This window comes from Lutra lutra, chromosome 4 (genome assembly GCF_902655055.1).
Source record: "Lutra lutra chromosome 4, mLutLut1.2, whole genome shotgun sequence".
NCBI lineage: Eukaryota > Metazoa > Chordata > Mammalia > Carnivora > Mustelidae > Lutra > Lutra lutra.
Genome location: NC_062281.1, coordinates 63,261,875 through 63,285,281, shown reverse-complemented (window position 1 = coordinate 63,285,281; position 23,407 = coordinate 63,261,875). Strand labels below are relative to the sequence as shown.

The window sequence follows — 23,407 nt, the reverse complement described above, 5'->3', positions numbered from 1 at the left end:
TTGCTGTTTCCATGTATATATGGAACATAGTCATAGGAGCGTGACTTATATACAGTATCAGGCTATATTAAGCCTGGTTAGTACTATTGTACTACGGCTGCTAACTGTTAATTTTTTTAAATGGAGGATTGAAGTTAAGTGAACTGAACTGTATTCCTCTGGAACCTCTGGCATCTAGTACAGTTGAGCGCAGGCCTTTATTGGCCCTCCACTACTTCTTCTACATTTCAGTAGAGTTACTTCCCCAAATCTCTAGATAAAGAGTAGAGATTTTACAACTGTAGTTTTGAAATTGAAAACTCTTCTCTAGTAAGAATGGTACAAAGATCAAGTGTTAGAAAGGGAGAACATAAGACAGTCAAATAGCACCATATATACTACTATGTTTTGAAACTCTTGGGGAAAAAACCCAAGATATGATATCAAGTTTACAGTGGTTCTTCCAATTGAAGAAAGAAGGATCTCTGAAAATAAGCTGTCTTAATTTTTAAACTTCCAATGAAATATTTCTCCTTACAAGAGAGAGGGAGGGGCGCCCTGAGGTGGCTCAGTTGGTTAAGCGTCTGCCTTCAGCTCAGGTCATGATCTTGGGGTCCTGGGATCAAGCCCCACATCAAGCTCCCTGCTCTGTGGGGAGTCTGCTTCTCCCTCTTCCTCTGCCCCTCCCCCCAGCTCATGCTCTCTCAACTAAAAAATCTTAAAAAAAAAAAAAGAGAGAGAGAGAGAGAATGGGAGAACAGTGTTAAGACTAATATGCTGAAGTTCAACACAAGGGGACCTTTTTCTGGTCTTAAAATGATTTCAGAACAGCTCACCTGCAACATTATAAATCCTATTTCACACGCTAGGAATACAGGTGTCACTGTATATACGTGATAGACATTTTTTAAAAGATTTTATTTATTTATTTGATACAGAGAGAGAGATCACAAGTAGGCAGAGAGGCAGACAGAGAGAGAGGGAGAGAAGCAGGCTCCCCACTGAGCAGAGAGCCCGATGCGGGGCTCGATCCCAAGACCCTAAGATCATGACCTGAGCTGAAGGCAGAGGCTTAACCCACTGAGCCACCCAGGCGCCCCGGTGATACACATTTCCCAAAATGTGGTGTTTTATCACTGGCAATGTACAACGTGATTGCAGACAGTACACAACAAAACACTTTTAATTATAATTTTAAATAAAATATTTTAAATTAAAGCAAGTGGCATGTGATTTGGTATGGGAAATACTGCCATATTCTTCAGATGTGTTAATCTATGCTCCAAATTTCTGAGGAGAAAAGGGACTAAGGGGACTCCTGATACTTACAACAAAAGCTTTACAAGTTTTTTAATTGTTGATTGATCACTAAACTCATTTTATAAAACTTGTCTAAGTCAGTGTAGCTAATTTGCTGAAATAACTGCTGGAAAAACTATTTTATTTTATTTTATTTATTTATTTTTTAAAAGATTTTATTTATTTATTTGACAGAGAGATAGATCACAAGTAGGCAGAGAGAGAGGAGGAAGCAGGCTCCCCGCTGAGCAGAGAGCCCGATGCGGGCCTCGATCCCAGGACGCTGGGACCATGACCTGAGCCGAAGGCAGAGGCTTTAACCCACTGAGCCACCCAGGCGCCCTGGAAAAACTATTTTAAAGAATATAACTTCTGGGGTGCCTGGGTGGCTCAGTCGTTAAGCATCTGCCTTCAGCTCAGGTTATGATCCTAGGGTCCTGGGATCGAGCACTGCATCAGGCTCCATGCTTAGTGCAGAGTCTGCTTGTCCCTCTCCCTCCCCCTGCTTATGCACTCTTTCTCTCACAGATAAATAAATAAAATCTTAAAAAAAAAAACCCTTCATCAAAGTCTCCCTATTCTTTTTTTTTTTTTTTTTAGATTTTTATTTATTTAGTTGACAGAGAGAGACACAGCAAGAGAGGGAACACAAGCAGGGGGAGTGTGAGAGGGAGAAGCAGGCTCTCCACTGAGCAGGGAGCCCGATGTAGGGCTCGATCCCAGGACCTTGGAATCAGGACCTGAGCCAAAGGCAGACAATCAACGACTGAGCCACCCAGGCGCCCCCAAAGTCTCCCTATTCTTAATGTTAATGTTTAAATAATTAACATAAGAATGAAATCATGGAATGATGATTTAAAATTCTTATTGTCTCACTTTTCATAAAAAATCTAGTAAATATAGTACATTAAATCAAAACAAGTTCTAAAATTATAAATAACTTCAAGTGACATTTTCAGTTGTTACCCCAACATCTTTTTATTAAAAAGATCAGCCATATACTTTAGTAAATTTCTGTTCTGTTTTTTTTTTTTTTTAAGATTTTATTTATTTATTTGACAGGGAGAGAGATCACAGTAGGCAGAGAGGCAGGCAGAGAGAGAAGGGGAAGCAGGCTCCCTGCTGGGCAGAGAGCCCGATGCAGGGCTCAATCTCAGGACCCTGAGATCATGACCTAAGCTGAAGGCAGAGGCTTAACCCACTGAGCCACACAGGCGCCCTAGTAAATTTCTATTCTTATAAAAAAATGTTTTAACTACCCTGTACTAAAAAACTTCACTTTAAACTGAATATCATAAATATGCCCACATATAAGGCAAAGATTTCCTCCTAAACCACAGATGGAGCCTTCTCATGTTTAAAACTTTTCAAAACTCTTATGAAATAGGGATCTATATTGATTATTTTGAATAAGAAATACATGTTTGGGTAAGATACACAGCCTTAAAAACCTCAATCAATGTGATTTCTAAGTGTTTATAGAGGGCCTCGCAGAGGAATCAGTAGAGGGATGATGATGTACTCTGGACAAACTGAAAGGGTTCAAAAAGTGGCTCTAGTGATGAATGACAGATATGAACAACAAAGCTGCATGTGGAGAGTGTGAATATATCTTCCATAAAGTGGGGAGGGGAAAAAGCATTATTTCTAATTTAAAATACTCATAGGATATGCAAATATTTACATGTGTATATAATTAAACTAAATAAACTGAATATGAGAAATAAAACATTTGGCTATTTCACGGAGACTTCCCCAAAATGCCACATATTCAAGTTGGGTAAGAAATTACATTGTAAATCTTCTTATGGGCAAAATGGAATAATGTTTATATTTAGGCATACATATTGTATGTATTTAAAATATTCTCCTTAAAAGAAACTGAGTTATTTGTGACTAACACACCTCGTGAACTGCTACTAACAGTAGTGTTCCTTTCTTTCTTTCTTCATTTCTCTGTAGGATCAGTTCAAAAACAATCACTGTACTAGTTTCTTCCAGTAAAGTGTTCTTCCAAAAATAATTTTCATAGAGTAAATTTTAAGAAACTGTTTAACACATATGCAGCTGTTACTTTCAAATTATGTTAATTACTTGAAACAGTTACTTTCGACTGTCATATGTAGGTGTTAAAAATAGTTTCAGTTAAGTTCTAAGTTATGCAAATTATTCCATAAAAATTAGATTGCATTTCTGGAGAAATGCCATCTGGCAGGAATTGATAAAGAAAGGAAAACTTTGAAAACTAAAATGAGCAATTACTTTGAAATGTCCTTCCTTATTTACATGGTCAATGACTAAGAGACATACAGATTAATAATGGAGCCTAGAGGTATTATGTCTATGGGTATACAAGTCTGGACATGGAGAAAGCTTTAAATATTTGAGCCACAGTAGTAAGATATTAAGAAACAATGATGTTCTCAGCAACACTGCCCGACAGAACTTTCTGCAATGATGGAAATGCTCTCTATCTCTGCTATCCAAAATGGTAGACAGTATGGCCACATGTGGCTAAATGAGTACTTGCAGTAGGACTAAGTGTGACTAAGAAAGTACATTTTGTTTTTAATTATAATTACTTTAAATGTGGCTAGTGGATTCTGTTTTGGGCAGTGCAGCTCAAGGACTTCTGTGGTTCACACTAGGTGCTTACTGAATATGGAAGGGCTTCTGGAAACTGTGAGCTTAAGGATCTTATCTTAACACCGTCCTAAGCCAAAGGTTTTATCATCCTAATCCTTATAATCAACTTAACTAGAAAAAACACTCCACTTGAAAAAGAAATCAACATAAAAAGAACTTTCAAGCCATAGTAAATGAACTCTATTTGGTGCTGTTTTCTAATCATAGCAGACAGCATCAGTGATGACAGATGCACAGGACACAAAAACCATAGACACAACGCAGTAATAAATTAGGTAGCTATACTTTGGATTAACTATTTGCAGTACATATACAAATAAGTGTGGCTTTGGGGAAGTCAGAAAGGAAATGATCATGTTAATCCTGAAAAGTAAGGGAGCTTTAAATGTGGACACATGTAAATATATATTCAACAAAGAGAGAACATAAGGAACCCCCACATAGCCCTATCCAGCTTCAATAGTTGTGAACTCAGGACTAAACTTGTTTTGTCCATACTCCTGTATAAGGATTTTAAAAATAATCTCTCCCCCCAAAAGGGAGTAACAGTGTGTGATTAATTTAACAGTATTCCCAGAAAAAGTTGTGCTGGGATCATAAAATTAGAGAGTATCAGTGTGAATGAAGCCCAAGGAGAGCACAGAGGAAAAGAGAGCAGGGAGGAGGTGGTACAAACCAGAGAAACCACAGCAGAGCACAGGTGACCTGCTGTATTTAGTTTCAAGCAACAGAGAGGTGGTAAAGGTTTGAGAGAAGAAAGAGTTGAAGAAAGAAACTAAAGTGTGCTCAGCAGTATCACAGAGTCTGACCTGAGAAGCACTGAGCGTAAAATGGAAAGAAGGATATTATACTGCTCCAGTTGTTATTTGTTCAGACAAACAAACAAACATTTTTCTCACATGCTAAAAAGAATGCTCCACCCATTTCAGGAAAAGCTTCACTGCTGAGTATTTAACTATGGCTTACTTTATTTAATACTGAATTTTTTTTACTGGGCCTTAACACATAGAACTGTTAGCTACAGAATAATCTGATTAATCCTTCTGTCTCATTTGTGAAACTCCTAAGAATATCAATAACATACAACTAATATTACATTATTTGTAATACTAATATTACAGATTTCAAAATTTGTTTAAATTTTATTTTAAAATTACCACTAATACAATTTTAAGACAAGTGATTAACATGTCAAATATAAAAGAGTCCACTCTAAGTTAAAATATGACCAAAGATTTTTCCCAAGAAATATATGAGGATATTTATTCTTTGTGGAAAGAGGGGAGGTGGGAGAATAAGTGGGGAAGAGCTGAGGTGGGAAAGAAAAATCGAGGTTAGAAACATGAGAAAATGTCCAATTTTAGAGTGACTTTTCAAAAAAAGGAAAAAAAGACAAGACAACTTGTAAAAATACAAAATCCCAGCTTACTTTTTTGGTTTTCTGGAAGTAGAGTTCAGGAAAAGCATGAAACCAATAAGCCAACTGGGCTATGTAGAAAAACTTCATTTGAAATCTGCAAAGAAAGGAAAAAAATACCTTTTAAAGCTCCTTATTTTTAAAGAATAAAGTAAAAACAAATGTGGGAAATCAGGATGTACAAAGTAGCTACCTTTGTGTTATCATTTCAGGTCTCCCGGCAGTACTCTGCTCCCCTTTAACAACTCCCCAGCAGCCACCTCCCTATCTCCCTAGAATATTCTCAGCACCAGTTGATTCCTCTAGATTAAACAACAGATGCAAAGACATTATCTGCAGAACCCTGATGACCTGCATGCTAGCGGGGAGGAACCAGACGCCCTAGTCTATTAGTAAATTAATACTGATTTGTCATGCTAGCTACCAAAGACATAAGGAGCATGACTTTGAGGGATTCACCTTACAGACCTTTAAGGTTTCACCAGGAGGAAAGCAGGAAGGGCAAAAAGATGGACACAAAGGTGAAGGTGCCTAGAAGAACAATCATCTGAAATTGGTATAATCACAACTGCAAACATCCCCTGACTTTTTTCTTAGGGAAATAAGGTAACTCTACTTGGTTGGAACACTGAGAGAGCTCCCAAATAAATGGAGGAAAACCAGGATCAGAAAGAGGAATACAGCATGGAATGTTCCCCAGGAGATTGAGCTCATCAACCTAGAATCAATAGTCTCTGGAATTATATCCCTCCAGTCCTCCTGCGTTCTCTTTGTTCTCCCTTCTCCTCCTCCTCTAGACTTCTAAAACTGAAAACCAAAATCCAATTGGAAATAAATTTTGGGGGGGGGGAAGGAGAGATAGTCCTACATAAATATGATATTTATTGCATAAAAGCTCACTGAATTAATATCATTTGAAAAAGGCAGAATGACTCAGCAGCATGGGTATTATTGTTGGACTTAAAAACAAAGGTATGCATGGTCATGTTATTCCCTTTGTACTTTTTTCTCCAATTCTCACATCACAGTGCATTTATTGAATGTTGTCTAGGTGACAATCACCTACATATGGCCTGGCATATTGAAGGATATATAATATAAAGAGTTCCTACTTGCTGTCAAGTTACACAGAGTCTTGGTGGGCATGGGCACGATATAAGACTTACATAAATGAAACAATTATAGAACATCCAAGACAATGTAGAGATATTACCTAAGATATTATACACAGAAACGACAAATTCAGGAAAGCAAAAGACAACATAGGCTAACGCACCAAGGGAAAACATGGAATAGTTGTGCTAGAGCTGGGCTTGAAGAATGAGTAACGTAGCTGAATGTTTTTGCAATACTGAGCTTTTTTATAGGACTGTATTGAAACCTTGGGGGCTAGGAAGATAAAAAAGAGACAATCGCTACCCTGAAGTTTACAGTGTAAGAGAAGAAATGAAAGGAGTAAAAAGAGACTGGGGCGTGGAAGAGGAGCAAAAGTATGGAGAAGATGGAGAACTGACGAGGAGAAAGGTTGAGGGAGAAGGGAACTAAATTAAGATTATTGTTAAAGTCAGTTTTCTCAAGCTAATGATCATGTTGGAAATATTATCACATACATGAAAAAAAAAGTAAGTGCACAGAAGTTTTTGTTCTTATGGCAGAGGGACTGCCAATGACATACCTATTGTATGAATTTGCCAAAGTCTTAAAAAGAATGACAAGAATGGGTTCTGTTCAAAAGTGACATGATCATGGTCCATAACTAAGAAAAGCCTGCTAAAATGACTTACGTCATCAGGTTATGGGGATAAGCCCTCCACAAGATAGTTGGGTCTGAGATGTAGTTTTCCTAAGAAAGAAGATATAAAAATTAGCCTATTGAGTATAATGCAAATTTCTTGGACAATAAGACAGTATTTTCATTTCTTGCACATTTATAGTTTCCCAGATCAGGCTCCAAAGAGCCCACTGAAGCTAAAACTTCTTAGTTGTTTTAGTTATCTTTGATTCAGTTGAATTGCTTATTTTAGCAAAATGACAATCACTATGAAAGATATGAAGTCAAATAGTGTAATTCCTGGCCTTCAAAATTCTTTCAATCCAATAGAGTAAAAAATACATGTATGCGAACAAACATAAAACAATAAAAAAACAGTAATGGTACATAACAGAGGCAACAACACCTATGGGAGAGATGAATTTTATCTTGGGTGATCAGAAAAGGGTTTCAGGAAAGATGTAGCACCTGACAGGAGATGGAGGATCAAGGTGCTGTCAAGTTTTATAGGATGATGTACACACACTAATCCAAATCTTTTTCTTAGATAACCAGATCTATTCAGTGAGAATTACTATATACGAAAAAAACCCCAAAACCAAAAAACCCCAACAAACCTTTCAAGTGACTTATCTTTAATAAGAATATTTTCCTATTGAAATGTATCATTGTTATATTTAAGAAAATTGTAGAATAGATTTTAAGCAGAAATTACATATATTTATAAAGTATCTTTAAAAAAATTAAAGTATCATTAAAGCAGCAGCATAAAATGGCATGAGCCCTGGAAAGATTGAGTCTTAATCTATTTCCAACATTAACTATTACACACTTTACTTGTTTATTCATCTCTAACATGGCGATTAAAAAACAATTATGAGTCCTAACAAACTAAAAAATATGTAAACTCTAGAGTGCATATAAATTTCAGAGACTGTTAATACTATCGTAAATACTACCTTCCCCCCTCACTAGTGAGAATGATACAGTTAAAGGATTTGATAGCTTTAACTGAAAAGTCACACAATATTTTAAGTTGCTTGGACACTACTTGGACTGTTTTTAAAAGAAATGATTAGAAACATTACAATTCACATAACCCAGGAAAAGTTATCACTGACTTACCCTTTTTGCTAATATAGAGATATGTGCAAATGACTACAGGATATAAAAACATTCAGGCTGACTAAAAATGAGTAAGACTTTAGTAAGAGTTTAGAATTTCTGCTGTATGAAAACTAATGAAAAGAGAGGCTTACTGTTGAAACTTGATTTATACTAGTTCAATAGGAGAATTCCTAATCTTAGATAAGAACAAGAATAGAGAAAGGATTTTCTAAGGTTCAGGATTTGCTTATGAGCATTAAAAACAGGACATCATTTTCTGTTCTGGGTATATAACATAAATACTTCAAGGAATGCAAATTTAAGCATAGTACATACTTACAGATATAAGAATGAATGTGCCCCAAATACAAGAAAAAAGGTAGAATGCACTAAGCTGACCAGATTCATTAAACTTGCTGTGTTTCGTTTTGGAGAAGTGCATTCGCCTGTTAATTTTCTAAAAATAAAAATAACCATTAGTAATTAAGAATATATTATAAGGCATATTTAATATGTGACTACTATAAGTATGGAGAGCTAGTATTTTATCAAGTATAGATTTCTAAGATTGTATACTTACATCCAACACATACTCTTGAATTATGGCATGAATAATTATCGCCACTAGCATGTAGAAGAAAACTGTAGCCAAGTCTTTGATGCCATAGTAATAAAGGGATGTTGATTCAGTAGCTTGCTCTTCTGAAGGCCAAAAAGGACAGAACAAACATATACAAAAATATACACAAGATTATAAGAACAGTACTAAGTACAACATAGTTATGGAAACAAACAAAAGAACACTAACTAATAAATAAGTTCTATAGAAACATTATAGGTGATTTGTTTTTGGATATCTTGAGTCTTAGAAGCAATGAAAATTGAAGACTACCCAGAAATCCAAGGCCTCAAGAATTACTTATAAAAGACTTGACACATGTTAGTTACAGCCATCAAAGACCAAAAAACAGGGAAAGGGAGGCCATACTCAGATCCTTGGGAAGACTGTAAAATTGCTATTATCCCAGGTAGCAATTAGGTTATATTTAGCCTATCTGTCTGTCTTTTCAAAGAACTTTTGAAATTTTCACCTCTTTTCAAACTAGACACTTCATTATGATTCTGATAGAAAAACTGATTTAACCTCTATCTAAATGAGTTTTGACCTACAAGCACTATAGGTAGAGGCAACTGTCACTTAAAATTGTCTTTAATAGAAATTGTTCTATTTTTCAAAACAAATCTTAATCAAATACTTATAAGTTGCTGTAAATTGTTCTCAAGCTTTTACATTTATGGAAATTATTTGAGAAAAAGAGCATTATTCTTCTCTGGCATATTCAAATTTCAAAACAACTTTGTGATTTTGAGTGATCTGATATCTAAATCACTAAATCAAATGTGACTGACCCTTGAACAGCACAGGTTTGAACTGCGTAGGTCCATTTACCTGCAGATTTTTTTTCAAGAAATATAGTACTGCCAATGTACATTCTTGTCCTTAGGATTTTCATAATATTTATCTTTTTAAAAATAACATTTTTCTCTAATTTACTTAATTATAAGAATGAGGTATATCATACATTTAACATAAAATATGTGTTAATCAACTGTTTATGTTATTGGTAAGACTTCTAGTCAACGATAGGCTATTAGTAGTTAAGGTTCTGGGGACTCAAAAAATTGTATGTGGATTTTTGACTGCACAGGGGTCAAAGCCCCTAACCCTCTGCATTATTTAAGGACCAACTACATGTATACAACTATGTAACTTAATTAAACCCAATTAATTCAATATTATATAACTGCTCCTATATTCTAAATACAGAGCCAATACTTGCCTTGAGTATGTTAATATTTAATTAACCAAATACCCTCATCCATGCTGGTTAACCATATCATTGTATTCAACTACAATCAACTCTGAATAACAACTTGACTTTCACATTGCATAATTTAGAAATAAAACTTTTAGGGCCTCCTGGCTGGCTCAGTTGGTGCAGCACGTGACTCTTGATCTCAGGGTCATGAGTTCAAGCTCCACATTGGGTGTGAAGCCCCATGTTGGGTGTTTTAAAATTTTAAGCCTACTTAAAATTAAAAAAAAAAAAAAAAAAAAAAAAAAAAAAAAAAAAAAAAAAAAGAAATGAAACTTTTAAAAATAGAGCCTGATAGTGTAGTTTATAATTCCCAGAGCTTACTGACATTTAGAGGTAGAGCACAACAAAAACACAAAAATAAAACAGGCTTAAAAGGACTTTTACTGTCTTTTCATAAAACATAACTCTAAAACATAACTCACAGGTCAGAAAAACTGAACTTAAACATTGTATCTTTAGAAACCTAAATTGAATGGTTACACTTTAAACAAATATATAATATCTATTCTTAGAATTTTCTTATGAAAAAGATCAGAGGGAAGAGAAGGCAAAAAAAAAAAAGTTCTCCCATGGAAAGTCAAGTTCATTTACAAAATATACAATAAAGGTCAGACACATAAAACCTGATTTTCATATAATCTATAGGGTGAAGTCAACAAAATACATCATTTCTTGCATTACAAAATTAAAATAACATTCAATCTAATCATGAATGGAATCTATTAAAATCAATGAATTTAGCATTCATGATAACCTCCAAATTTGTTCAAGTAAAACTTACTTCTACTTAAATAGAAAATCCTGAAAGAAAACTACCTACCTGTTGCAGGGAGGGTAACATTGTACTGAAGAGTAACAAAAATGATAGAGGCTTTTGCTGTTATCTAGAAAAAAAGAATGAAAAAAAAAAAAAAAAGATCAAGTCAGTTTGTGACCTTATCCCAAATAGCAGATCAAGGGAGGAAAACACTGTAAGTGCTGTCCCCAAATATAAGAATCGAGGGCACCCTAGTTCTCAAAGCACTGTGACAGGCATAACTGAATTCCTCATCACCTAGGGGTTGAGCCTGGGAGTGCCACAGTTTAGATGAGTATGTGTTATTCCTAACTTTAAGAATTCAAAAGAGACACTCTTTAGTTTCAGTAAACAGAGATTTGACGAAGAGTCTCTACTCTAGACCTATACAATGAACAAAGTTCCTATAAAAAAAAATTGAAATGCAAATTAATAAAGAAAAGGAAGCACGGTTACCACCACAAATATGGTTCAAAGGTGGGGTCTGTGGTGTGGGTGCGTTTATCTCTCACACACCTGGGATAGTTAAGTGGTCAATAAATATTTAACTGACCTGATTATTGGTAAAAGTAAAGTGGTCAGAACAGAAAAATGGAATGCTTACTCAATATTTATGGGCACCAGGTAATGTGCTAGACAAGAATGAATAACAAAGACGAATGATACAATCCCTGACCACCTGTAGCTCAGTTGGGTCAGGAAGATGGGTAAACATATTGTTATAATATTATAGAATCAGGTATTCTATAATATTATAAGCCAACGGGTATTCACGATAAACAATGATTTTTTTTTGTTTTTGTTTTTTTCCTGGGGTGGGGAATGAGGCATGTTCTGGAAAAGCTTCTCGGAGGATACAGTGTGGAACTGCTTCTTTTTGGAAAACAGAAGTTCCCTAAGCTCGTAAGAAGGGATGGTGAGGGCAGCTTGGGTAGAACAGAAAGCACAAAGGTTAAATAGCAGCAAACAGAGGCCTGGCATGGATGCCCATCAATAAGCAGTAGAAAAGCCTAGAAAACTTCTCAAGTGCTAGAAAGGGCCTTGTTTGTTGGACTAAATACTTTAGATTTATTTTGACACAACTAGACAATTAGGAGGTGGGGGAAGTTCATTTGTGCTTTTTGGAAAGATCATGGATACACTTACTAGGTGGTCTTTCAAGCCCCCTCAAATCCATTCTCCACACTGCAACCAGAATCAGCTTCTGACCATGTTAACACCTTTCTGCATGACCATCCATCCCCCACCTCCACCCTAAAAATTCTTCTCTGGATTCCCATTCTTCCTAGGATAAAAAATAAAATCTTTTTTTTTTAAAAAGATTTTATTTATTCATTTATTTATTTACTTACCTATTTATTTGTTCACTTACTCAGAGAGCACAAGTGGAGGGGGCAGAGAGAGAGAGAAAGAATCTTAAGCAGACTCCTGGCTGAGTGCAGAGCCCAATGTGGGGCTCGATCCCACAACCCCGAGATCATGACCTGAGCCAAAATCAAGAGTCAGACGCTCAACTGACTGAGCTACCCAGGCACCCGAGGAACAATATCTTTAATGTGGCCCATATGGTAATCCACCACCCTTCCCCTCTGCCTCTCCACTCTTGACTCAGATCACTGCCTCCTGGATTCCTCCCATCACAGGGTCTATGCACATGTGATTCTATCTGAAACCCTGTTGAAAACCTTCCCCCTTCAGATCTCAGTTCGATCACACCTTTTCAAGAAAGCCTTTGTGAGATTAACAATTGTGTTCCTTTTTTAGAAAACACATACTCTCGGTGTGATAATATCACTAATTTCTGTCACACTCATTAGAAAGTAAGCTCCGTAAGAGCTAGGACCATGCCTGTTTCTTCACTGTATGTTTAGAGCACAGCATGGGGCCTGACCCATGATCGATTCTGTTAATTAAATACTACATAAGACATAAACTGGAGTAAGTACACAAGTCAAATATAAGACTTCTGTAAGAGCCACATGAAACAGTAAGGCCTGAACTAAGGCAGTGGTAGTGGGACAGAGACAATACTTTTGAGGCAGAATAAGGTGTGGGAATGAGAGGGAAGAATCAAAGATATGTGTGGATACTTAACATCTTGAACAATGGGGTGAAAAGTAATACTATTAATAAAAATGTGGAATACAAGAGGAGCAGCAGCTTTTGGGGAAGAGAGAAAAAACTGAGTTTTAGATGGACTTAGATTTCTGTGAGATATTTGGGTGGAAAGAGGCAGATAAGCCTAAGCCTGGCACTCTGCAGGGAGATTCTTGCTTAAAGACTTGGGAGTCTCTACTTATAGTAGGTAGTTGAAACTGTGGGGGTACATAAATCATATATGGAGACAGCATTGTGTTTGCAGAGAAGTAGGACAACATCACAACTGTGGAGTGGGCAGAGAAAAGCCTGTGGCAAAATAAGAAGAAATGATCAGACAGGCAGAAAGAGAATGAAGACAGCTTGATGCCTCCAAGGCCAAGACGGAAACATTTCAAAAAGGAGTGGTTAATAAAGTCGAAATTTCAAAAGACACTTGGCAGGAAAAGAGTACAATGGACTGGACATTTTAAGAAGCCATCAGCAGTCATGGCTTGAGTGGTTCATATGAAGCAGTGAGAGTAAAAACCACACCACAGACTGAAGAACACAAGAGAAACAAAGTGGTATCCAGTGATGGATGCCAGATCAAGATTTATGTTGTTTTTATGAGCCTGAGCGTATGTGGGGGCAATCAGGAAGATGCCAGGGAAAAGGAAGAAATTAAACATTTAAGGGGGTAATGGATAGAAAGATCTGGTAGGAAATAAAATGTAAGGGTAGAGCTAGAAGTTAATCTCGAAGTTTTCTTCTTAAATGGGGAAGAAGGCAGTAATGGATAAGACAGATTCAAAAGGCAGGAAAAATGAAGAAAGGCACATCTAGTAAATTCTTATTTTTCTCGTGGCAGAGAAAAAAAAGCAAAGCCATCTGTTAAGCATAATTAGGGACTTGAAAGATGAGTATTTATTTCATTTCTATAGGGAAGGAGCTGGCCAGAGAAAAGTAAAAAAGATCACTGGGTGTTACTGATGTCTGAGATTAGAAACTTTTGATTTGTAATATAATCTATCAGCACAAGTGTATGACTTTCTCTGGCAACCTTTAGCAATCCACAAATGCAGAAGCACAGAAAAGGCAGAGGGCAGGCTGAATCCACAGTTGGATATTTACAGGGCTAATATGGAGAAAAGACCAAGAGGGAAAGGGAGCTGAGGCCTGGGGAGTGTGGACAAGTAGTTAAAGTCTGCAGGGAGAGAGCAAAGCAATGAGGGGGTCAATGCACCATAAAAGCTTAGACTAGGTGGACAGTCAGCACATGAGCAGCAGAATGAAGGAGGTGAAGCGACATGTAGGTCATGGCTGAGCTCTGCTATACTGGAATTCAGAATCTGGAAACAACGCAAGCCTACGTGATAAAGTCCATTGTATGGCCACTAAAGTGAGTTGCTTAACCGTCGCAGATACAGAAAGGTCACCTGCATAGAAAAGGCCAGTAAGGGTTCTGGTACTGCCATTTGGGTCTTTCACATGAATGCATCAGGGCAGAATAATGGCATGAGTTTCCATGGCAACACTGCTTTCATGTGATTATTTTTAATAAAGCTGACTGATGACCAAACTTCATTTTTTGATATCTTTATTCAGACTCCACATATATCAACACATACATAGTTTCTCTATATACCTGTTTCTGGTTTAGAATATGAGGTCACCATTACTGTAGCTAAGAAAACTTCTCAGGAGTCCTTTACAAATGACAAATGAAATTCTTCAAAGATACATTTAATATCAAATGCCAAAAGCAACAAAAATTAGATTATAGTTTTATGGTAGGTTTCCAAATAAAATTAAAATCTGGCCTCCAGCTACTTTAACATGTGTCATTAAGTACAGCAAGACGAAAAATACAACCTACACACCCCAAAAAATTTATAGAAAAATTATGCTACTAGCCATTTCCAGGCCTCCCTAAGCCTCACACTACAGCCAGCATTACTTTAAACTAATATTACAATCAATTAATAGGACAAATTAGTTTGGAATAAAATAAGCTGCAGAAATATATAATACACTCAAAAGTAAAAATAACTGAGTTTATGACAGTTTTGGACATTGATAACACTGCTTTCCATTTAGAAGAAAAGAAGGAAACTTAGATACATCTTAAGCAGGCTCCACAAACTCTAAGGAATTATCTAATTCTACATTGTATGTAATATCATGAATATCCTAATGTTTCCTTAATCAAGAGGTCACCAGTTTGGGGTTGCTATTTTTTTCTTGTTCAAATTATATTGTATTTGTTAGAGGCAGGTGTGATTTACTACATTGACTATATGCCTGAAAGATAAAGACAATTTCTGAATATCACATTCTACTTCCCCATCATTTTAAGTTTAAATAAAATTATGTTCTTAAAAAATGAGATGGAAAGAAAATGTGAACATTAAGATGAGTCATTCTTAAAAATACAAAAAAACCCCCCAAACCCTCCAAAATGGTTCCAAGATTTGTGCCCCCAAATCGGCACGGCACAAACCACCTAGACTCCTGCAAAGAAGCTCCCTTCCAGAAGAAAATATTCCTCTTGGAAACCCCTAACTTCTCACTCCTCTTATCCTCACCTGGATTCCCAAACACCCTTTTATTTTTCAACTGTTCAAATTTTCCCAACTCAAATATGAAGTCATTAACCAAAGACCCTGATTTGTATTATGTGGACAGATACTGACTGTAATTAAAACCATGATTTCAAAATTTACAATCAATTCTTGATAACATGAAGTTTCTTAGAAATCAAACTCAGATTTTTCCAAAACAGACTACCCTTTTTTTTTTTTTTAAAAAATCAACCTTTTTCCATAGAATCTCTTCAGAAGCTAAGCATGGGTACTTTTTTCACCGAAAAATGCTGTCTTCTATTTTCAACTTTGATAAATATCTAATGAATAATAATAGCTACTATTTATGGCATGGCTCCTGTAAACCAAGCACTGAACTAAAGCCATGATACACATTAGTTAATTTAATTCTCCAAGTAACCCAATGAGCCCTGTTTTACAGAAAGGAAACAAGTTCTGAGAAGTTAAAATGATCTGCCCTAGGTCACCCAGGGAGCAAGCTGCGGAGCCCTAACTTGAACCCGGCCCCTTTAGCTACAATGTCTATGCTTCTACAGTATATTTATATTGATTTTTCATTTTAGTTAGTAATATAGTATCTGTTATCACTCCATCAATTTCTCCATAAATCCTCCAACATTTCCTCAATATATTTACACAAAAGGCCTAAGTTCTACTGCAAAAACATCAACTTCTCTATTATTCTAACACAAATACTGTAATTCTATAGTTCTGTTAATTTTGAGATTCAGCAGCAATTATTTTAAAACTCAAACAGCCAAACTTTGTCAATTTTTCCTGATATGTATATAACATGCACTCAAATCCTAAAACTTTAACATGTGGTAAGAAAAACATACAACTTGCACAAACTTCCCTCTTCCATATCTTACATTCTCTTTTGAACTAAAAGCTTCTATTTAGATCTTTGTTGTGTCTATTTAGATTTATAAATTTTATAGATTTACACAGAAATAAAAATCCACTCTCTATTATAAAAAAATCACTGACATGGGGCAGCTGGGTGGCTCCGTCATTTAGTCCTTTGATTTTGGCTCATGTCAAGATCTCAGGGTTGTGAGACTGAGCCCCTTGGAAGGCTCCACGTTCAGCAGAAAGTCAGCTTGCCTTCTCCCTCTGCTCCTTCCTGTGGCCACCCCCTCCCCAACTTGAAATAAAATCTTAAAAAAAAAAAAAATCATTGATATGTGAGGCAAAGTATAGGTGGTGAACTTGCCTAGAAATGTGGTAAGAGACTGTGAAATCTTTTACAAAAAAGCAGTTATACCATTGCTAAGTGTTGGGATTTCTGATTAATATTCCATTTCACTCAAAGCATTGTAAATATACCCTGCCGGTAATATTATTATTCTTAGATTAGATTTTTAGAGTCAGGAATTACCATATGGAGATGGGTTATGACAAGTTTTATAAAATTGTTGAATATACTGTACATACAAAGGTATTACTTCTACTATCAAAATAGAAAGTATATAAAAACATAAAACTCAGAAAGTGAGTACAAATGTTCAGAATTGCACTTTTAATATGATACGCTCATATAGTACTTTAAACAACCATAAGATGCAGTCACACCATATTATCTGATCCTTGTAACCTAACAATGGCTGTGAGAATACCACAGGTGCTGTTATTTCCTTAGGTTGAAACACTGAGGCTTAGACTTGGGTCACCTGATAGGTAAGTAGCACAGGGCCAGCCTAAAAGCTGGGACATATGTTAGTTTCCTTCTTCTACCTTCCGTTCCATCACACCTACTGCCCCCTTAGCAGTGGGCTAAGTGGAATAAATGGCACTGTCAGGAATAAAAACATCTGTGTAGATCCAGAAAAGCCTATCAGAAGAGAAGCAAAAGTAAACTAAAATTTTAAAGTTATCTAATAACATTTATAAAACCCACGTGGACTCACTCCACTTAAAAATTTTATTCATCTTATTCATAAAAAACCGTATTCAGCTGTCACTGGCAGTCTCATTCTAGTTTTTCTCAAGAATTTTTAATGTCATTTATCCAACAAATACTTTTTAAGCACCTACTATGTCCCAGGTGCTATTCTGGGCCCTGGAAACAGCGTAATAAAACCTCAGTTTCTGCGCTCACTGAGGTTATATTCCAGGAGGAGAGAGACAAACAATTCATAAGTAAAATAATTAGTGTATTTAATGGGGCATAGCGTCTATACAGAAAAATTTAGAAGTTAAAGAAGATAAGGAATGGGGCGTGTGTACTGAGGAGCGAGGGAAAGAAAACCGTAGGATGTTATATACACATTCACCTTGCAAAGTTTATTACCCACATTCAACAGCTGTTAAATAAGTCATCAAAATACTAGATATGTGGGAAGAGAATTTACACACTCCTGACATTTCCATCCTCTCATACTTCACGAAACAAAAAGAAAATCACTCGGCTTCTTGGCACTGCTGTTCAGAAGCGAGATTTACGGATCAGACCTTGTTCAAGGGAAAAGCAAAAGCACGGCAAAAAGTTCGGCAAGTGGAAATAATACCAGTTCGGGAGAGAAGAATGAAAACAATCGGGTGTGCTTCAGTGTGCCGAACTCGCGGCGATCACTCGCTGCCCCGGGCCACCGCCCTTCAAATAGGGAGCGGACGCCCGGTTCCGTCGGTTTCGCGTTCATCCCAAACTAGGTCCTACAGGCGCCCCCCGCCCCCCGGCCCACCGCCAGGCCTGGCCTCCACTATTCTCCAGCCCTCGCCCGCCGGACACACTCGGCCCCCAGGGCCGACCACTCGCCCGCCCGGAGTCAGCTCGGCAGCGCAGGGGCCGCCCCCGCCGCCCGCCGGCCCCTCGCCGGCTGCCACGTAACCCTTCGCGGGAACCAGGAACTGCGCGGCTCGGCCGACGGGAGGGGGCGGGGGCGGGGTGTGCGCGGTGGCTAAGGGGGCGACGCGGCGGCTCCCCGGTCCTGAGGGCGGCGGCCAGGCCTGCCGGGGCTCGGCAGCCCGAAGCCGGCGCGGGGCACGGCAGGGCAGGGCAGGCCTCCACCTTGGGGTCCGGGGGGCCGGTACTCCCCCCTCCCCGTCCGGTCCCCCGCGGTCCTGGGCCGAGGGGCCAAGGCTGGCAGCCCGAGGAGGGAGCGACGGGGCGGTTGGGGCGCGGGGCGGACTCACCTCGAACATGAGCCCCAGAAGGAAGACCATCGCCACACAGGAGACGATGTCCGCGTGATTCTGCAGGATGAATTCCTGGCTCAGGACCGGGGGGCTCTTAGTGCTTTTCTTGCGAATCGCCATGGTGAAGCCACCGCCCGTGCCTGCAGGTGCTCCTCCCCGGCTCCGCTCTTTCCAGCTGCTCACCGACTAGCTACCGCCGCCGCCTCCCCCTGGCTGATCCTCACAGCCCTGCCGCTGCCGCTCGCTGGGGCTTCACTTCCCATCCCACAGCCAGTACGCAGCCGCCGGGGCCGCCCGGAAAAAAAAAAAAAAAAAAAAAAAAAAAAAAAAAAAAAAAAAAAGCAAGCCCACAGCGGGGGTGAGCATGCGCACCGGGGAGACGGCGCGCGCTCGTGCCGGGGTCGCCCCTGCGAGCCCACAGCGCCGCCTGGGGACCGGAGGCCGTCGGCCCACGGCCTCTCCTGGGTAAGGAATCCGAGAGGCACGCCCACCGCTCTGCTCCAGGATGGAGGTTGGCAGTCGTTTGAGGCGCGAGCTTTCTGCGCCTAGTTAACAGGCTGAGTCCGCGGCGGGTCGAGAATGGCCACGTGCTGTGGCGTGCATGGCCGAAAGCATAGTCTTCCCGCCCTCCTGGCTCTCTGGGCTTAGGTGTCAGTGCTTGCTTTCATATAGATTGTCACTTCTTGTAAGCCACAGCCACCACCACCGTAATCAAAACATGGGACTACAGTCTCACTACATAAGGGTAAGGTGACTTCTTCAGTTTTAGTATCTTAAATATTAACTTCAGAGTTATTTTAAACACTGTTGGGGACTTAAAAAAACATTTATTGAAAGCTTGAACTAGTTTTGTTTTTTTTTTTTTAATTAACAGTTTCTGTTCGGTCCCACCTACATCCCCATCCCTCCCTGCCTCTCACTGAAGACAATCAGAATTTGTTTGGGTTTACTTGCTTGATACTTATTAACATTTCTTAGTAATCTAGAGAGATGGTACAAAAGGTTTGTGGAAAAAACAGATCTTCCTCTTTCATCTTTCTACCCAAACCAAAACTCCTTTGTGTTCTTTCTCTTAAATTGCACCACTCTACCTGTTTGCCAAATCCAGAAACCACAGTCATCCTGGATTGATACCTTTCAGCATCCTTCCATATCCAAACTATTATCACACTCAGGTAATTCTATTCCTTTTCCTCCTTACCACTGCTACAGCCTCAGGAGGAGACTTATCTTTCGGCTACAAAATTCTTGACAACTTTGTTTAATTGCTGAGTGGTTTAAGATGATGGGTTTTTGAGTCAGAATTCTGCCACTTATTACCTGAATGGCGGTAGACAAGTTACTTAATCTGAGAGACTTGATTTCCTCATATTTATGTATTCATTTATTCAAAAAATATTGAGCATCTACCCATATGCTAGGAAATTGGGGATACAGAACTGAATGGAAAATACAAATGAATCTGTTCTTAGGAGCTTTCATTCTAGAGAGGGGAGAGGATCTTTAAACAGGATTTAAAAAGTGAAACAGGTTAAGTTGAGATGAGGGTCTTGGAGAAAAATAAAGTAAAGGGAATAGGGAAAGCATGGGGAGGTTACAGTTGCCTGAAGACCTTAAGGAGGCAAGGGACCAAACCATACAGCTGTCATTTATAAAGAAAAGGCACTTGTAGTTAAAAGTGCCTGGAATTGGGGCACCTGGGTGGCTCAGTGGGTTAAAGCCTCTGCCTTAGGCTCAGATCATGATCCCAGGGTCCTGGGATTGAGCCCTGCATCAGACTCTCTGCTCAGCAGGGAGCCTGCTTCCTCCTCTTTCTCTCTGCCTGCCTCTCTGCCTACTTGTGGTATCTGTCTGTCAGATAAAATAAATAAAATCTTAAAAAAAAAAAAAAGTGCCTGGAATTACATGAGATGATTCCAGGAAAGTGCTTAGTAGAGAGTTAGGGCTCTCTACATTTTAGCTGTTGTTACTGTTCTCCTTTCTGGTCAAGTGATTACTAGTTTCACTTACCTCCAAATCACCTTTCAGTTTTTACATTAGAATGATGCATCTAACAGGTTCAAAAAAAAATTTTTTTTTTAAAGATTTTATTTATTTATTTGACACAGAGAGATCACAAGAAGTAGACAGAGAGGCAGGCAGAGAGAGAGAGAGAGAGAGAGGGAAGCAGGCTCCCTGCTGAGCAGAGAGCCTGAGGACCCTGAGATCCCAGGACCCTGAGATCATGACCTGAGCCGAAGGCAGCGGCTTAACCCACTGAGCCACCCAGGCGCCCATAACAGGTTCAAAAATTTTTGATGGTTTTCCTTTTCCTTCATGGATAGCTAGGAGTACTAAACAGCCCTTCATGATTTGACCTTTGCCTACACAGACAGGCTCAAACCCAATCTCAGTGTGAGCATTTATTTCCGACCCCCCACCTCTAGATCACGCTCTCTTCCCATGCTCCCCCCAACTTTGTGTCTGCTGCTGCTTCTGTCTAGAATGTTTTCTCCTATCCTCTTCATAGACCCAGCCTGCTCCCACTGAGCCTTCAAGTCTCATTCATGTGTGATCTCTTTGAAACCTTTGCTGACTTCTATGACTGATCTAGGCATTCTGTCTCTTAGGATTCAACTGTATTTTTTTTTTTTTTTTTGGTAAAGATTTTATTTGTTTATTTGACAGAGAGAGACACGTCAACGGAGGGAACACAAGCAGGCAGAGTGGGAGAGGGAGAAGCAGGCTTCCCACCAAGCAGGGAGCCTGATGCGGTGCTCAATCCCAGGATCCTGGGATCATGACCTGAGCTGAAGGCAGAGGCTTAACGACAAGCCACCCATGAGCCCCTCAACTGTATTTTTTGAAAACACATTTTAAAATTTTAAGTTAAAATTTTAAAATTTTTATAACTTTTATCACATAGTTCACCTATTTCAAGTGTACAATTTGGTGGTTTTTAGAACATTAACAAAGTTGTGCAGCCATCCCCATATTCTAACTTTAGAGCTTTTTATCACCCTCCAAAAAAATCTTGTACACGTTACCACTCACTCTCCATTTTCCCTCACGGACTTGGCAGTCCTTGGCAACCGCTCATCTTAGTGCCTCTCTAGATTTGCCTATTCTGACATTTCACATACATAGAACTGTGGTCTTTTCTGACTGGCTTCTTTCACTTAAGATAAATGAGGGTGTTGAGGCTCAGCCATGTTGTAGCATGTATCAGTATTTCGTTTCTTTTTATGGGCAAAATCATAGTGTATGGATATATCACATATTATTTATCCATTTATCAGCTCATAGACATTCGGTTTGTTTTTCCCTTTTGGTGATTGTGAGTAATGCTGCTGTGAGCATTAGTGTATAGGTTTTATAGGGACTTTTGTTTTGGGTGTCTATCTAGAGTTGCTGGTCACATGGCAACTTTATGTTTTACTTTTTGAGGAACTGTCAGACTGATTTCCAAAGGCGCTGCACCATTTTACCATCCCACTAGCAATGTCTGGGGGTTCTAGTCTTTTATCAACCTTGCCACTATTTGTTATTTTTCTATCGAGTAATTTTATCCCTCCCAGTGGTTTAAGGTTGCTTCTTATTATGTCTTAGACGTGCATTTCCCTATTAATGCTGTTGATTCTTAGCCATTTCATGTGCTTGCTAGCCATTTGTATATCTTTGGAGAAATGTCTCTTCAAATCCTTTGCTATATTCTGGGTTATTATTATTTTTTAATTCATTAAGTTATGAGTTTTTAAGATATATTCTAGATACGAGCCCCTTTTCAGATAACCTGATTTGAAAACATTTTCTCCTCGTGTGTTTGTCTTTCTGTTTTCTTGATGGTGTTCTTTGAAGCACCAAAGTTTTTAATTTTGGTGAAGCCCAATTGATCTGTGTTCTCTTTTATCATTTGCTCTTTGTGTACTAAGAAATCATTGCTTATGGGCCCCTGGGTGGCTCAGTCGGTTAAGCAGTTAAGTGTCTGCCTCCTGCTTGGGTCAAGATCTCAGAGTCCCTGGATGGCATGGGCTATCGGCTCAGTGGGGAGCCTGCTTCTTCCTCTGCCTTTGCTGCCCCACCCCTGCTTTTGGTCTCCCTCTTACTCCACTCTCTCTCTCTCCAATAAATATATAAAATCTTAAAAAGAAATTATTTAACGCAAGATGACAGATTTACTCGTTTTTTCTAAGAACCTTACAGTTTTAGTTTTTGCATTTAAGTCTATGATAATTCAGTTGTATTTTGTGCAACTTCTGATCGCTTCTGCTTTCTCAGTAAAATATGAAATGAAGTCATCAGGAGTGGGGATGAGGTTTGAAGAGAGGATTGGGTCAAACTGTGGGAGGGTGAATGGATTGGGGGAACATAATCAGATAGCAGAGTCTCCTTGAGACTTGTGGACATAAATTCAAAGTGAGACTTGTCTGCAGCCACACCCCCTGCTTGGATCCAGGTGTGGAGAAGGCAGAAAGCTGGGTTTTGCAAGGCCCATGTGGCAGAGGGACAAGGATGTTGAGGATGTTTGCAGATAAGGGCAGGGCTAACGAAGTGAACACTGTGAGGGGTGGTTGTGTCCCATCCTCTATCACTTTCCAGCCTGCAGTCCACCCTTTCCTGCTGTGAAAGGCAAACCTTTGCAGACTGCATCCCTGAGGCTTTCTTGCCCTCTGACTTCTAGTAGACTTTGGCCAAGGGAATGCACTGGTCAAA

The 23,407-nt window shown here is 38.8% G+C and overlaps 1 protein-coding gene and 2 long non-coding RNA genes across 6 annotated transcripts in view; 2 read left to right on the top strand and 1 right to left on the bottom strand.

Annotated features, from left to right (window-relative positions):
• The window catches only part of TRAM1 (translocation associated membrane protein 1), a 30,155-nt gene extending 11,171 nt beyond the window's left edge, over positions 1–18,984 (bottom strand). The window contains exons 1-6 of the mRNA XM_047724020.1: positions 18,713–18,984; positions 10,920–10,983; positions 8,800–8,921; positions 8,560–8,676; positions 7,126–7,184; positions 5,354–5,438 (exon numbers count right to left, since the gene is read on the bottom strand). Of these exons, the coding sequence (XP_047579976.1) occupies positions 5,354–5,438; positions 7,126–7,184; positions 8,560–8,676; positions 8,800–8,921; positions 10,920–10,983; positions 18,713–18,835 (570 nt within the window). The 5' untranslated portion in view covers positions 18,836–18,984. The remainder of the gene's footprint in view (positions 1–5,353; positions 5,439–7,125; positions 7,185–8,559; positions 8,677–8,799; positions 8,922–10,919; positions 10,984–18,712) is intronic.
• Positions 18,985–19,159: 175 nt separating this feature from the next.
• Positions 19,160–23,407, top strand: part of LOC125096895 (uncharacterized) — a 49,685-nt gene continuing 45,437 nt past the window's right edge. For all 4 annotated transcript variants that reach the window (XR_007126431.1, XR_007126432.1, XR_007126434.1 and 1 more), the window contains exon 1: positions 19,160–19,460. This is a non-coding gene — a long non-coding RNA (uncharacterized LOC125096895). The remainder of the gene's footprint in view (positions 19,461–23,407) is intronic.
• Positions 20,063–21,442, top strand: LOC125096894 (uncharacterized). The gene is made up of 3 exons (XR_007126430.1): positions 20,063–20,393; positions 20,608–20,772; positions 20,998–21,442. It is a non-coding gene; the product is annotated as an uncharacterized LOC125096894 (long non-coding RNA).